Source organism: Phallusia mammillata, chromosome 1, assembly GCF_965637545.1.
Source record: "Phallusia mammillata chromosome 1, kaPhaMamm4.hap1.1, whole genome shotgun sequence".
Classification (NCBI taxonomy): domain Eukaryota; kingdom Metazoa; phylum Chordata; class Ascidiacea; order Phlebobranchia; family Ascidiidae; genus Phallusia; species Phallusia mammillata.
The window spans coordinates 22797277-22814538 of NC_137252.1; the positions used below are offsets into that span (position 1 = coordinate 22797277).

Here is a 17262-nt window from a genome sequence, read left to right on the forward strand (position 1 = left end):
TATCTAGTCACACAAACGTTGAATGATTTCAGTAACCGAGTTTTAAAAACTAAATCGAACAGTTTGTTATTGATGTTCGTATAAAGTAGGCGTTAAATGCTGCAAAACATTTCCTGAAGCGCGAACCACGAATTTTGTTGGTTTTATGTTTGTTTGTTATTGGTTTCTTTTGAAGTTCAGTAGAAAAAAAGCAGCCCCTGACCAGTTTGAACGTGCAATTCGTTTTGTGCGCTTCTTTTGAAGTTCAGTAGAAAAAAAGCAGCCCCTGACCAATTGGAACTTGCAATTCGTTTTGTGCGCTTTATAGCAGGAACTGTAAATGCAATTATTCGATAAAAGCTCTCATAGAGGCTGAAATGAAGAAACGATCTTTTGCTGAAACATCAAAGACTTCATGGGATAATTATCACAACAACTTCTCGGACCTTTTAGTGAGATCTGAATCACCACACAGAAAGTTAAGAAAAAAAGAAGTCTCAAAATGTAAGAAAATTAGACTTTAGTAAACATACACATTACACCTAAACTTTATTTGAACAAAAATAATAGAATTGCTTGCTTTTTGAGTTGGCATTATGCACGATTTTTAATTCAATACAGTAATTTTGCAGATAACACTTGAAATATCAAATGACTATTGGGCATAAATTAGACATTAAGAGACTGAAATTTTCAAACAGATATTTTCGTACAGACTTGTCTTTTTTTGTTTTAGTGGATTGCCCTGATAACTTGTCACAGGATGTTAGTATATCATGGAGCTCAAGTGAAGATGAAAATAGGGAAGAAAATAACAACTTGTCAAAGGAAATTTTTCAAAGTCAGTTTCATTAGTTTATGATAGAAGTTATTTGCATGTTAATTTTCTGATCTTTAATTTTAAGATAATGCATCTTTTTTAAAAGCATTTAGCAACCAATTAGTGAAACATTAGGAAACAACCACTAATCTTCAGTTAGCAGCAAAAGCATTTAGTACAGGGGTGGGGAACCTTTTTGTTCATAAAGGCCACCAAACGATTTGTTGACACTGGTTTAGGACACATACACTATTTCCTGGGCCAAGGATAGTGGTGTTTAAACTTTTTTACTTACAGAATGGTTGTTTTGCTATTCCCTTGTGTAGTTGTAGGTTCTTATGGTCCAAGCTAAAAAAATCATTACTCTGTTTCCACTGTCACTACAACATTCAGGACTTATTTAACTCAGAAACTCGCTTGTTTACAAATATCAATGATCTAAGAACTGCTTGTGACATCACAGACGTGTTTAAGATATTCGATTATGAGCAAACAATTGTTCTTTTGCAACACAAGTAAGATTTTAAACCATTGGGCACTTGGTAGTCCTACGGAAATTTCTTTGTGTACCATGATGGGACCATTGGCTCTTGTTTGAAAACCGCTGCCCTAGAACTAATCAAACACTGATTTGGAATAAAGGTCAAAAAATACGTTTCTGTCTTTTTTCAGTGCCTTGTGCAGTCTGTAATATAAACAACCTGAAAATGTATTTTGACATGGAAGGCCGCACTTAATGCCCTAAAAGGCCGCATGTGGCCTTTAGGCCGCAGGTTCCCCCTGATTTAGTATAAGGTTGAAAATGAGCGAACTGTGCTTGTAAAGCTTATTTTGCCTGAAAAAAGCTTATTAATTTTTGTAAAATTAGAAATATTTTTTCAGGAGCTAGACTGAGTCCTGTAATGGCAAGTTCCACCAAAAAATCTGATGTAATTAGCAGTGTTTTAAAGAATACTCCATCAGGTTTGTTCCATATTTCAACATTTTTTAAATAACAAATGGTAATGTCTGGTTTTGTCTTACAGGAAGTCCTGTTTTAACACAGAATCGTTTTTCAACTGTTCGAAAGAAACATAGGAGACCCTCACTCTTACCATTAAGTCCTATAACACCAGGTTAGAATATAGGTCAAGCAAGTTGGAAAAGAAGTTTGTAGGCATTATAATTTATTTGAGATTTTAAAAAGTGATATATGTTATGATGTCAATTACTGAGCATTTTTGCAATACCTTTAATTTAAAAAACAAAAAATGATATTTTCCTGCAGCCTTTTAAACAAGCACACTTTAAAATTAGTTTCATCCTAAATATTTACCATTTTTGTTTTGATTGTGTGTTATCCTTCCATTATTATCCACAAACTAAAAATGTGAGTTCTGTAAAATATATTTTTTGTATGTATTATATACTCATCGACATATTTTGTTCCTTGGAAAAGATTTTTTATTCTCAGTCATAAATGTCCATTGTTGTTTTTGGCTCTATAACATTTTACGAGCATATTGGAAAAATGAGGAATAATTGCATTTGTTTAGAACAGGGGTGCACAACCTTTTTGCTAAGACGGCCGCATCGCAGATTCTTAATTCACCAACGGCCGCCAATTACCTGCTTGTTTTTGTTTTTAAATTTATTATGTAAAAATAGGGCTTGTCCCACATACATAAACCATTTAATGGCGTTCAAAAAGCCCAGATAATTTAAAACTTGATCCACAGATTGAGCTAAACAGTCTGAGCTATTTATGCCGTCATAATCCATATTGTGACGCAAGAGGTGACTGTTTATTTGCATTGTTTGCACACAATAGGCGTATATAAAGTGTGATGCACAGGGTCACTAGGCTGGTAATATCTTTACAGTCTTACAAAATCTATTTGATGCAGTTTGAAAGTTAAAATATTTAGTAAAAGAGGTTTTTACGTCACGGCCGCCAGTGCATATATTTTAATAACCATGTTGACGGCCGCACAAAATCGTCTACTCAGCCGCGTACGGCCGCAGGTTGTGCACCCCTGGTTTAGAATAAAAAACAACCTTTTATACATTGCTACTGATGGATATTAGAAAGGAAACTAGTCCTTCATAATATAACATGCTTTGATTTGAAGTATATGCCATTTAGCTGCTTCATTGTTTTTTCCTAATTACAGGTGCCATAGACAATATCTCCTTTACACATTTAAGTCATATTTCAATTTGTCCAAACAATGAGAGCAGTTTTGTACAATCTGAACTCGATTCTACACCACTTGCATTACCTTTAGTAAGTAAATCTACGTTTTTGTAATAAACCTTCATGGTAACAATGTGTCAACAACAGTGACAAACCCTAAATACATTAAAACATACCATAAAGTTTCATCCCAAACTGGTGACTGTAAAAATGTTTTATTTCAGGTTGACAGTGATGACGACATAGTGACTGAATTCCAGGATCACAACATGAGAAATAACGAAACTTTGACACAAGATGATATTGAAACTGTCACAACCCAAACAGCCAGTGAACACTCAACAAAAGATGTAAGAAATTTAACTGTTTAAATTTTGAGGACTTCTTATTTTTGCTGAAAAACACAGGCAGCTTATCTTTGCTGAAAAACACAGGCAGATCAGATTATGTGTATGATTTCTTGAATGGCAAGGAAAAGTATTCAATTTCAAATTTGAAATTGTATTTGTAGTGCTTCTTAAGTTTAGGCACAAAGTATGTTAACCATTTTTGTTGTGTTGTTGATTAAAACTGGGGCATGTTTCAGGCAAGTGACTCTGACTGCAATATAACAATCTCTGAAGACAAATCTTCTCAAAATGATCATTCCACTTGCTCTGATTCTGCTGTTGAGAAAAAAATGGGTGGTGCAATTAGACCAAAGGGGTCTTCATGGATTGAGTCACTTGTTGAAAAAATTGATGAAAATATTGCAACTGTGCCACCAACTGATTGTACTTCTACCATGAATATGAGTTTTTATGATTCAAGCAAAAAGCAGAAGTTTATTCGGTATACCTGTTGTTTTACTATTGTATGGTAACAGTTTAAGTTTATTATATGTATTGATAATATAATGTGACACTGTCAGTGGGACTCATTTTGCAAAATCAATTTATGACCTGCATACTTTTGTCTAAATTTAAATACAAATTTTGTCATTTTGTGCCCACTATGTTTGTAAATATGCAGACTTTCAAACTGTCTGTCTAAAGTTGGAAAAATAGTTTTTGTTTTGTAAAATCTAAATCTTAGTATTTTATTTTCCAAGAGATGGTCTTGCAGAACAACTGCAGCATGTTTTGAGGCAAGAAAAAAGCTCCAAAGTTCTTTTCCAGCATCAAATTAAAGAAACAACAGAAAAAGAAGGTACATGCATAATTCAAACTTTTTACTGTGCTATACATCAGTGCTCTTCAACATTTTTGGTTCAGTGAACCGTCAAAGTTGTTGTGACGAACTCATGCACCCTGTTTACTTAAAAAGTAAACTGAGATAAAAAGCAATATGAAAAATCATTATGCATATCATCATGTCAATTAAACCGAGCGGAGCTGCTGAAATTTTACACACTGTCAATGAGAGTTCAATTGTGGCTGCATGCTGCTTGCGAGTACTATTGCATGTCATAAAACGACATTCAAACAAATTTGAGAAAATAGCTGGGCCATTTAATGAAAAATTAATGGTTTCTTGTGATGCACCCTTGTATACCTTCGTGCATACCAATTGAAGGGCACTGCTATACATAGTGTCCCACTTACAAGCTTGTGTATTCCAACATTTAAAAATTCTGAACCATTTAATAATACTAACATGTTTTAGCAGCTTTGTCAACATGTTAACCTACGTTGTTAAAACTAAAAATATGACAACCTTTTATTCTTCTGAAAATAATTTAATTAGCTGCAAACCCATTTCCTCATCCTTTTTTGTATCAATTTAAAATACATTTTTTTCTCAGCCTTCCATTGCTGCTTAAAGTTGAAGGCACTATCTCATCACAGAGAAGGCGGTCTTCATATACTGGAATGCAGGGTATGTTGATGTGCCTTTACATTATTTTGTGTAAGGTTTCGAAATTTTAAACATTACAGAATAATGTTGTTTCCTAAATACAACAACTGCCTTTGACAAAAACTCATTTTATGGTATTCTGTAACGTCAAGTATAAAATAATTATTTGTCAATTTTTGGAATTACAGGCTGTGGTGAAAGGTGGGCAAGTACAGAGCGAAGGATTTTTTTACACAGTTCTTTTGCAGCATGAACTTGTTGTGGAATCCAACATAAATTTGCGTTCAACTTTTATCATTCATCCACCATGGTAAATATAATGGTGTATTTATTCTCCACATTGTGATACACTCAGCATTATAATGGTTATGGGTCCCCTTGATTTTACTCATTTTTTTCTGTTTGTCCATGCACTATTGGTGTCAAAAATCTTTGATGGATTTGGATAACTTCACACAGATGATAGATATAGTCTTGTGGACTTGCCATCTACTTCATTTGTCTTGATAACCCCAGTATTTACCCAGGTAGCCCTCAAAGTTAACAACAAGCGAAAAGTTTTTGTGGTAAAATAGTGTAATAATGACAACTGAACATATGTAACTTATGTTTGTCATCTACTTGCATTGCTTGTTGGGCCACATAGCAGAGGGGTTTTAATAGCCTTATGATGTCAGAGGAATAAGCAGTTGCTATTCAAGCACCTGAAAAAAATTTAAACATTGGCCAATTGGGCTGAAATTTTACAGGACTGTAGTTGGTCATTGTGTTGTGGTGTTCCACCAGTTAGGGTGTGGAACCCCATCAGTTTCCCCACTAAATAGGTGATTTTTAAACAATCTCAGTATTACATGGAATTTAGACTGTTGAATACATCATTTTGAGGTAGGGATGGGCCGAGCCGAGACAGAACCCGAGTACTCGGTACCGAGCATCGACGTTTTTAATGCCCGGTGCTCGGCCGAGCAGTTGCACAAACTGACCCGAGCGTTAAATTTACATATTCATGTCCTGCTAACATACGTAACTAGTGTTCTAAAGGGTGTCTATGAACAAAAACGAATGATTTTTCAAATGCACTAGATGGTGGAAAAACGCATACTTTATGGGCATGTACAGCTTAATACGAGCGCGCTCGGCCAAGCACCGAGCATTAAAGTGAGAACATTTGCAGTTTTGGCACATCCCTATTTTGAGGTGTCTATTGTTTTGTGTAAGCCCCTCTTTTACCCCATTAACTCCTAAAATGTGTGTAATTTGTAAACATTGCCGAATTAGATAAAATTTGGACTGTTGATGTAATATGTCATTTTTAGGTGTCGCTTGTTAAGTTTTGCCCTGCAGCCAGATTAGTTACCCCATTAACCCCCTATTATGGGTGAATGTTTATACACTGCCCAAATTGGATGAAATTTGAACAGTTTGCAGCATATGCCATTTTGAGCTGTTGATTGTTAAGTTTTACAATACAGCCCTACCATTTACTCCTCTAACCCCTAAAATGGGTAAATTATACAAACAGTAGGTGAATTGAGTGCGATTCGGATAGTTTATAGCTCAAACAGCAAAATAATTTGTGCAGAATCTTTCATCGCTGTGTTTCATACAACCAAGATTTATCACAGTTTTCTCATAAAATGCGTTTTTTTGCAACTTTGCATGTGTTGGGGACCCATGATTTTCGGCTTGCAGAAACAAACAAAGGTGATAAAACAGTGCTGTTATGGGACCCATAATAAAATGACTAAACAAAAAAAATATATGTTTTGAAAAAGGCCATAGTGTATGTTCTATGGCAATATGTGCTAAGCCACCCTTCCAGTTTCCACTTTTTTTTTAGGAAAACCATTAATCTTGAAGATCACCTTTACCCTGTAATTCTTTGTGTGAATCATATACGAGTTGAAAATGAACTGTCATCTAACCAGCAATCAAGCTGTTTGACGGTAAGTTTTTGGTAACCTTTGTTAGGAAAAAAACTTGATACCATAGACCAGTGTTTTTATCATCAGTAGATTATTTTGTGAAACAGCCATCAATAAAATCACTAACTTAAAATAAAAAATATAGTTTCATGAGAACTAATAACTTATGCTGTATTGTGTTTAGTAATAAATTTATATCAGCCTGGTGTTTTCCAAATGTCGGTTTAGGTAATTGGGATTTTGGATTATGTACTGTGGTGAGTCGATCCAGTGGATGCCACCAATGTTATTTTTTCATGTTTCACCACAAAGCCAATAGAAAAGATATCAAATGTACTATATAAGTTTTAATAAAATTTTAGGAAAGCAAAAGCAAATGATTTTTAAATAGGTAGCAACTTATTGGTTTGTTCTGTTTCATGTTTATGGTGTAATATGCTGAGCTTTTGCCATAGACAAAACACAACATTTGCAGTATTAGCTTGTTATGTAGGCTATTTTTTATCCTGGTTTCTGTTTTGATATAAAATAAAAAACTTTGCATGAAAAAAATTACATGCAAAAAGTGTACCATCCCCAGTAATGTTTACACACAGTGCGCCAAACGCATGACACCCTACAATCACAGTGTTGCGCTCAGTGAGCTCAGCCCTCAATCATACCATCTACTTTTTTGCACCCCACAACACTTTATCATTGTGCAGCCAATTCCCGCTTTAATGCAAGCTAGATAAACTTGCACTTAGCTAACTTTGTGATGTTACTATTTATTGCAAGCAATTTACCTATGTGTAATAAATGTCCAATACAATGTCATGTTTTGTTAATTATTTGAAGTATTGGCTTTTAAATTGTATCGTTTTTCAGGAAACGTCATCAAACAAATCTGTTATTTCTGACACCAGTAAATTAAATGCTTGTGAAAGTCTGTTGCAAGCTTTAGAAAACTGTGATCATCAATCTATTTCACTCGCTGCAACGATACAAAGAATTTACTGCAAATCGGACCTTAATTTACCAAGGTATGTTAAAATTTATAAATAATACCAGTTTGTTCTGTTATAATTAATGAAAAATCGGTTCAAGTCATATACATACTTTCTAAATGTAGTCTGGATTTATTAATTTTTAGAGCTAAATGTTAAAAAAGTACAAAAAGATAAAATATTTTCCACAATTTTGACTTTTGCTAATTTGATTGTGCAATTTTGTTTCAGTGCAGTGCAGACACTGCTTTGTGAAGATGCTTTTGGAGTTTTCTTCGAACTTGAAGTCAATAAAGTCCTTTGCCATCAAAACATTTGGTTACAATTGCTTGAACATGGTGAAGGACAAAGAGTTTTGTTTCAAAACCTCACTTTAAAGGGAAGGACAACAAAAGCACAGTAGGGTATTTCTATTACTATTTGTATGCTAAACTAATAAAATAGCAGGATCTATCACTTGTAAAAAACTGTTTGCATTTTTTTATTCATGCAGACCAGTGGTTCTCAAACATTTTTATTGTCGGGGCCAAATGGTATTTTTTTAAGTGTTGAGAGAGCCGCAAAAAAACGAAACCTTAAGAAAATCACTAAAGATTATTACTTTGAAATCTAAAATAGCAATGTTTGGTGGTTTTCTGAGGTCTGGTGCGAGCCGCAAAATAAGTAGTTGGGAGCCGCATGCGGCCCCAAAAACCGAGTTTGAGAACCACTGATGCAGACCATTAAGTGTTAAAACTAGAGATGTACCGAATATTCGGTTTGCCGAATTTATTCAGCCGAATCGGCAATTTTTGCAAAGATTCGGTTTCGGCCGAATAATTTGTTGCGTTTTGGCCGAAAACGAATCTTTTACGAGCACCCATTTAAAACGTTAAACAGGTCCTTTCTTCTTAGTACCAACGAAAATCGCGTCAATCATTATATTTTTTAACATATTGACGCTTTTCTCACTGCAGACAAAAAAATCAGTAATTCATTGTCGGGTTGGCAATCATGCTTGAGGCAATGTTAAACCCCACAGAACTAAAATGCGGACGAAACATAACCATTCTGCACTAAGTGTCAAGTAGATAAACTTGTGTTTTCATGTCAAACGCGTAGCGTACGACTTTGCGTGACATCATAAATGATTCGGTTAATTCGGCCGAATTTATTCGGCAAAACCGCACTAGTTAAAACATAAATGTATTTGCCTTGGAATGTATTTGCAGCCGCTATTAGGTATTTCAGTAACACAGTGATCAAAGACACACAAAATGTTCTTATTTATGTTGCCAATTTATTTGTACCCAAAACAATTTAGGTACTATTGTAGCCTTCTTTGTTTGTTAATTTAAGTTGAAATAATGCACATCACATTTTGAGATAAAAGCTGTACACCACAACCATGTCCTGAATTTTGTAATAAAAGTTCAAGACACAGACTGGCTTTTTATCAAAGATAAATCCATTTTAGACAAAAGCTATTTGTTATTTTTTTAGATCACCACGCTTGCTTTCACTAATATCATCAGTTTGGAATGTTGATGGACGTGGTTTGTTGCAGGTACAAAGCAGCCAATCCCAGTCTGATACCATGGTGAGATATGCAACCTAGCTTCAAGCCACAACTTACTACTAATTAGAACATTTTTTGGGGTGCTGGACCTCAGTTATGTTACAGTTAGATAATAAAGGGCTAGATTAAGCATGTCATGGATAAAGTGTTGTGGTCAAGTATCAATCTAAAACTAAAAGATGGTATACACCCATAATTCAATTCATTCTTTGTTTCAATGTGGAAGTATTGCTTCTATGATTACCTATAATTTTACTTTTTTCTTGTGCTTGACATGTTTTTTATTTTATTAAATGTTTCAGTTAATGTGTAGAAAGTCATTTGTTGTTGCCTTTTTGCCTCATTCCTACTGAAGAGGTCACTAGTTTTATTTTTAAACTAAATCTAAAATTCACAGACCCCAAGAGATTCTCAAAAAGTTTTTCAACCACCAAGCTTTTGTTACATCTTATCTGCCAGCCAGACAAATTGTAGTGTACTTCTTTCTTCACTTGCACCATCTGCTGCTCAGTTAAGAAGCAGTTTTAATCGACCTTCACTTGATGGAGAGGATGATTGTGATGTCCTGTATACTCCTGTGCAATCTTTATGTACGAATGTGTTGGATTTAGCGTCGGTGGAGAAATCAAGGTTGGTATTCATCACAAGAGACCTCTTGCATTGATGTAGAGCCAATTACTAGCAGTATTTGTGGCTGTAACTTTTACCTGGACGAGTTGCAACACAATGATTATTGACCTGTGGTTGTTATGTCACATAATGTTTATAATTAAACAGATAACTATATACGATTCAGGTGGAACAAGGCGAATGTGACCAAAACTTACCTAATTTGTTTGGTGTATTGTTGTGTCCATACCATAAATGTATGTGCATTTTGACTTATATAAGGTGCTGCAATGTCACCTGTTTTTCATTCGTGTGTTATATTCCAGAGAATTCCAGCACAAATCTCGTACTTAGTTAATTTTTTTCTGCTAGGTGGCTACAAAGAGCTGTTTTATATGGTTCTTTCATTAAAAGGATATTACATTTAGATCAGTGGTTCTAGACCAGGGATGTCAAACACGCGGCCCTTAAGAGTTTTTGTGCAGCCTCCGAAGTAACTTCTAGAGGTTATGTATTTTACTCAGGCAAGATACCCTTGACTTACTTGGAAGTCTGTTTTTGGCCCTCAAAGTGGTTTGAGTTTGACACCCCTGTTCTAGACCATTTTAATATGAACCTCTTTAGGGATTTTCCAACGCAATGTGCCCCCAGCAATAATGTGTTTATGCTCGTGTTTACAATCAAACATCAGTATGGCCATCAGTATTTTGCTATACAGTAACCTATAAACTTGTGGTTATATTTAGATCAAGCCAGTCTCAAGTCACCATCGACTTTTAGTTTATTTCATTATACTTTTAAGTCAAATAGCCCAAAACAAAGTCACAGAGGTATTTAATTACCTTGCAGTTGCACCACAAACTGTGAGTTTGATGCCAAAGGAGTTATGGCTAAAGGTTGCAAAACAATGATTTACGCTGGACAAAACTTGCTTTTTTATTGTGCTATTTTGGTTATAGAGTTTCATTGCTTGGAAAAGTTGTGCACTGCAAATCATACAACTCCCAAGAAACAAAAGGATTTAAATCCATCTCCTCAAAAGTTCTCTGTCTATTGACTCTCACACAAGAGGTGATTGTCATGAAGCTACAAAATGTGCAAGACATGGAATGCAATTTTGTCCCAGGAAACTGTGTGCTTCTAAAAGATGTATACTATGCAACTGGCAAGTTTATTTGTACTTTCTTAGTGTATTTTAAACAGCTTTGTTGCATGGCTAAAATGAGAACATTTTGCTTTATTCTGAATGTAAAAGAAACACTACTGAATATAAACCTTAAAGAATTTTTTTGTAAAATAAAAACGTTTCACTAAAAACACCATCACATGACTACATCATAACTTGCCACCTTTTGATCTATTTTTATGGCACAATGCCAAATGAGAATATTGGTTTCATAAACCTGGCACCATTACCCGCTACTTCCTCATGTGGTCATGATTAAGAAGTTGCTTTGTTCAATATAGAGCTGAACATTTTTTGGCCGTACTTAATTTTATTGTGCTGACTTGGTTCTGCTACAAACTAAGAGTGGGACATTTTGCTAATATAGTTGCATAATGTCATCCCTAAAAATCTAAAAATTTTACAGATCAAAGTTTGTGTTTGGATACTTACAGTCAATGTCTGTTGCTCACTGCCAGAAACAGTGATCAAAACATTTCCCAGTGTGATTTTGCTGTACCAAATCATGTTTTTCCAACATTTAATGAGAAAATGGTATCAGAACTCCAGTTGGCAAAACTTAAAACTGACATGTATCCAACTTCTGACACAGATGTTGGAACTATTGTTTCAGTTCAAGGTTTGTTAAATACTATGTGGAAAAACTAACTTTTGCCCTGATAATGGTAGTGATAATTAAATGTCACAAATGATTGCAAAAAACACTTTGTGTTTGTTTTTGTTTAAAGCTTGTTCAAAAAAGTTGTTTAATTAGTTGTATTGTGTTTGGTTATTTGTACAGTACAAATTGCACTGTCCTCAAAGTAAAACATAATTTAAATGCAATAAAAACTTTTTTTATGTTTTTAAAGTCTACGCAGTTTTTTAATCTAACTTCTGCTGTTTTTTTACCATAAGGAGTTCTCAGGAGTGCAACGCATGACTGTACCTCACATGACTCACTTGGTCAAGAGTTTGGGTGAGTGACTGGTCTTTTGTTTCATTAGTTGATTACATCATGCCCACGAGGCGCTTTGCGGTGGTTTGACTCTCCAGGAAGTTGATATGTGTCATATTAGTGGGGAAAAATGGATTGCGCAAGTCACATGCGAAAATTTAATAACATGCGAATGTTTAGGGGTGAAAGTCCATGATTTGTTTTTCGGTTAGCCTATCTCATGACCACACATTTATATTGTTGTTTTTTTTGCAAAAAAGTTAAGCCCACCATGGAAAATTTAGGCCTAAGAAAATTTTAAAATTATATTCTTTTTGTTGCCGTAAAACATATGGATCATTTTTAACATTTTTGATGTTTCATTAAAGTTTAAAAAATATATATATATATAAATGTTTAACAGGTTCAGCAGCAAACAGTCTATGCATGAAATCCGGATAGCTGTTTCACCAACCACATCCTTCATAGTCAAGGTATGTGACTTTAGCAGATAGTACCCAGAATTTTCCATTACTTACCACCAGCCACAATTCACCATTATTTTTAAAACTATTTGATTTCTTGAACGGAAATTATACCCTCCACAATATGTTTGTTTCTTTTACCAAATAACCACCATTTGAATACTTCAAAAACTTGCTTTAAGTAGGTTTACTTCATACCTCTTTGAAACAACAATGCATATTCATAACCCTAATGACATTAATACTAAAAAAACATAAAACAAAACAACTAACACAATGCAACTACATCTTATGCGTTTTTTTACATATAAGTGCTGTTATTATCAGGTGTAAAATATAGAAACAAAAAAGTGTGCAATACTTGTGCATGTCAAAATGGAACCGTTATGTGGTAAATCATCATCAAAAGACAATAAACAACAAATAATATTTAGATAGGTGCAGGTTAGAAAAAGACAAAAACAATAATAGCTGGTGATTTTTGGTCGGCTGTTAAATAATCACAGAGGTATGAATAATGTACCAATATTGAGTTGTGATCCCAGTGTCCAGATAATTTATACATTTCTGCATGCAAATAAAAACTGAAAAATATGAGTTAAAATCAATAAAGATTCCTGTAGCTAAAATTGTTCTTGTAAGGATGGTATTTTGTTGATTGGCACATTTTTGATCCATGGACTTGTTGTATTTGGTTTCAGATAAAACATTTGCACAATAGATAATATTTTTAACAGATACCTACCTGCTCTTATTGGTCTCTAGTGACGGAAGGTCAGTTTAACAAGGTTTGTTTTTTTAAAGATATTTTTGTCAAATAAAACATGTTTTTATTTGTTGGCTTTTAAATACCTTGGTAGTTTGTTAAGGAATTAGTGCCTCTTGACTACTGATTCAATTTCAATCTGTGATTTAGAAACTGCCAATTGATGATGTGTGTGGAACAAAAGTTGGCCCAATCAATTGTTACATATTTTCCAAAAAGCAAACTCTGGACAACACTGTGTTTTATGCTGAAGAATTATTCTTGACATGATTTGTTTTCCATTTTTGCTTCTCTTCTTTTTTAATAAAAATATTTTTCATAAGATTGGTTGCTGCAGGTGCAGCAGAAAAAGTGATCAAAATTTTAGCACAGCAGCAAAGTATAAATATGTCTTAATTCAGAGAAGTTGCAAAGGTTGTTTGTAAGGTGTTCCACTCTTGCTTCCAAGTGGTATGGGAAGACAGAGTCATTTCCTACATTCAACATTGAGTTTCTCCCATCAAATGCTTCACAATAACAAAGAGTGAACTCTGATCTGTTTGAGTAATAAATCATCAAACACTTGTTTACTTTAAACCTGTTTAATCATTAACTTGTCAGTGCTATTGGAAAGACCTGCATTTTGCTCCACCACTTATATATGCTCTAAAGAAACACAGGCCTAACTGATATGCTACCATACTTCTCTTCAGATTAAATGCTTTTTGACCAAAGTTTTAGCTTTTAAAACAGACTTTATTTAGTTCGTAGGAGCATTTACAGGCCAGACATAAGTGAAAATGAAAAATATTAATAAAAAATTATCTAACAAAGTAAAAGCACAAGTTACATTATAGTAGAGAGACTACATGCATTGCAATAAACACAACTCCATGCAACCATATTTCAACACGAAAAACATCATTCACCAGTTATGTATACCTATTGTTCACTCACACACAAAACTTGCCTTGCACCAAGAAGGACTAAAGGCACTATATCAGAAGGACACAATGGCAACACCCAAGTTGCAAGGTTATTGTAAACTGAAATAGATTTCACCAATCGTTTTTTTAGTGTTTTTTAAAAACTTTTTTCACTTTTTTTCTTTAATGTATTACAAGTTTATGAGGCATACTAAAACTTTTTTAGGTTTTTGATGCACATATGTATATTGTCCTGAATTTGCATGTATAAACATAATATACACAAACAGAAAATGAAACTCAAAGCAAAATGGAACATCCGTAGGATTTATGGAACAGAATAATTGAAAAGTTGACAATGATTTATAAATATATACAAGAAACAGTTTAACCATTGACCTGATGCAATGATTTTAAAAGGTTTTTCAATGTGGTCAGCTCATGTGATAGTTCATTGACCCTGTCATGCAAGCGAGAGTTTTCAGATGATAGTTCTTCCACCTTTTTTTGAGTTTCCATTGCCTTTACTTTTGCCTTGTCTCGACTCCGGCGCACAGCAACATTGTTGCGTTCACGTTTTTGTACATATTCTAAGGTTCCTTTCTGGATAGATTTGCTTTTCTTGCTTGAACCCCCGAGGCTTGGGCTTTGGCTGATACGTTTAAGTGGTGATTTATTGTTCAAATTAGTATCAGGCCGAGAAACAACAAAAGGCTTTGGTGAAGCTTGCATTTCATCCTTAACTGAAACAGATGGCAGTGGGCAGGGGGACTGGATGGCATCAGGATCAGGCTTGACAATCACTTGTCCATTTGGATATTGGTCAGGATCCGGAGCTGGCAGAACAAATGGCACTTTAGATGCATAATTGTTTTTTGGTTCCTCACTCCAGTTTGGCAAATTAAAAGCGTTTTTTGGTTCTTCACCCCGCTTTGAGGAGAATCTGGAGGTTGACATTGGTGTAGTTAGTCCGTCAAACTGTAAATGATGAGGGGACACAGGCCGGTGCTTGTCAGCCTGTGGAGTGACTGGAGGAGTATTGTAGTAGTTGAATGGGACTGGAGACGGGGCTGCAGATGAGCAAGCAGAAGCACAGTTCGATTGTGGTTCACGTGGCACGGGATTGTACCAGCTGTCTAATTCGTCTTCAAAATCGTTGATTGTTTCCTTCTTGGGGTCAGGACCCAGTGGAGAGTTCGGTGGAAAAAGATTTTCAAAGAGATCGTCACTGCAAAGTTCAAGGTTGCCAGCACTCATATAAGTGGTGAGATCAAATGATTCTTCATTCTGATATAAATCAGTGAAGTCAAGGTTGTGTTCTGTAGACATAGGGTTTCGGCACGCTCCTCCTCTGTTTAAATTTGGGTCAGATGCCATTGTATGCTGACATCATGTTCAGAACAATACCCGACTGCTTAGTTTCTGAAATAAAACAACATATTTTGTAAGTCTTTTTTCATCAAGTTGTTTTCAATACATATTCCAAAATTAAAACAAAAAAATCCCTTTTTTCTCCAAAAATTCTATATTTATAAAAAAAAACGTACTGCCAAAAACACTACAACTACATCTACAATTTAAAGCGCCTATACCTCATACCCAACAACGCCGCGTTAAACCCTTCAACATCTAAACCCATAAGCGGGAATGGGTGGATTTTTAAGCGTATATAATACACCTACGCATTATCACGCGTGACAACAGTTCGCCTGATCTCATGACTGCGATGACTCAAAAAACTGGCGTAACAAAACTAATAGTCATATCACCTATATGTTTTCCAATTCCCTCAACTGAATTCTTTCCCAAATTTACGCACTTTTAAACCTCAGTGATACACGTATACGACTGTGAAGTTGGAAAAAAATAACATAGCTCTTTGTCCAGCCCCATCATTACTTGTTTTGTGGGTCTCGGCCTAGAAAGTTCCAGCTAATAATCGATTATGTCACCCTGCGGATGCGTATTCATCCGCCGCAAGAACAACACTTGCAACTCGATTCAGTGGGTTGTGGTAAACTTTTGCCAATAACCTTTATCTCTGTTATTTTACATAATATTTTACGTGATATGATGCAAAATATGGACAAAATATACTAATTTAAAATACTTTGATAGTAAATAGTCCCCAACAGTACCAGTGCAAGTCTTGCGCAATCGCCTGAAAAACGGGGAATACCCAATATGTACTGCACCTTGACAAGTCCGAACACGCCCCCTGTGGGGCACACGTAACGAAATGAAATTTATTAAATTGCAAAAAATGCCTTAAGAAGATCCAACATTCTCAAAGTTTGATTTTTTTAAAAAAGATCTTCGTTAACGCCAGTGAAATAAAATAATATCCCTGAAATATTGAACCTCGACTTTAGAAACACGTTTATTGTTCAATAATAACATACAAAAATGTTTATTCTTTCAAACATGATGAAATGTCCTTGTTCGGCTCTGGTTCAATGTAAGTCGCTATACTCAAGTTATTTTAGGAAATTTCTAAAAGACATCTTTGTTTAAGCCTGATTTTTGTTAATTGTTTTGTGCCACACCACCGTCACTCTACACAGCAACTTCACAATCGTCAGCGATCCCTTTTAGGCTTAAACCTCAAAACACAAGCCTTCATACACCAACAACCAAGCCCTACTACGCACTGAATTAAAGTTTTGTTAAATTTTGAAGAATCAGTGCTATTGCTCTTAAGATGAACATAAATTCATAACTGGGATCAGCCCTGTAGCGTCTATGCAGACCAGCGATCACGGCACACTCATATATAAATCACAGTACGCCAGGCCCATTGAAGGCGCTATACCGAATCAGCCGGTCACCAAGCATTCACCACCATATGGCAAGGCGTAGGCCAGAAAAATCTAGCCTGCGGTGGGATTCGAACCCACGACAGGAGTCTTTCCGGGACTCGCGCTCTACCAACTGAGCTACACAGGCTCAGTGGAGAATCCGCCGAAAGTCGAATCACAAGCACCGTTGCCTGCCTCGTATGCTGCACATGTCAGCTTCGTAGTAGGGGATCGCCAGATTCAATGGGCCTGGCGTACTGTGATTTATATATGAGTGTGCCGTGATCGCTGGTCTGCATAGACGCTTCAGGGCTGAT

At 35.3% G+C, this 17262-nt stretch overlaps 2 protein-coding genes and 1 non-coding gene across 7 annotated transcripts; 1 reads left to right on the top strand and 2 right to left on the bottom strand.

Moving 5' to 3' along the window:
* Nucleotides 1–30: 30 nt before the first annotated feature.
* Nucleotides 31–13566, top strand: LOC145227868 (uncharacterized). Of its 5 annotated transcripts, none has more exons than XM_080092806.1 (21): nt 32–483; nt 716–820; nt 1682–1762; nt 1825–1914; nt 2953–3065; nt 3200–3325; nt 3562–3806; nt 4066–4163; nt 4759–4832; nt 5000–5121; nt 6652–6757; nt 7604–7758; nt 7954–8121; nt 9205–9301; nt 9678–9910; nt 10849–11054; nt 11482–11694; nt 11973–12033; nt 12416–12485; nt 13214–13250; nt 13393–13566. In XM_080092806.1, the coding sequence occupies exons 1-21, from the start codon at nt 357–359 to the stop codon at nt 13404–13406; spliced, it is 2541 nt and encodes an 846-aa protein (XP_079948932.1). In that variant the 5' UTR covers nt 32–356; the 3' UTR covers nt 13407–13566. The 5 variants fall into 5 exon arrangements, with proteins under 5 accessions (XP_079948937.1, XP_079948932.1, XP_079948946.1 ...); XM_080092798.1 differs by having other exon boundaries at nt 33–483; nt 13214–13264; XM_080092820.1 differs by lacking the exon at nt 11482–11694 and having other exon boundaries at nt 13214–13264.
* A 390-nt stretch (nt 13567–13956) lies between these two features.
* Nucleotides 13957–16056, bottom strand: LOC145209299 (uncharacterized). The gene has a single exon (XM_080079564.1). The coding sequence runs from the start codon at nt 15522–15524 to the stop codon at nt 14535–14537; it is 990 nt and encodes a 329-aa protein (XP_079935690.1). The 5' UTR covers nt 15525–16056; the 3' UTR covers nt 13957–14534.
* Nucleotides 16057–17019: 963 nt separating this feature from the next.
* Nucleotides 17020–17093, bottom strand: Trnas-gga (transfer RNA serine (anticodon GGA)). The gene has a single exon. It is a non-coding gene; the product is annotated as a tRNA-Ser (tRNA).
* Nucleotides 17094–17262: the final 169 nt, after the last annotated feature.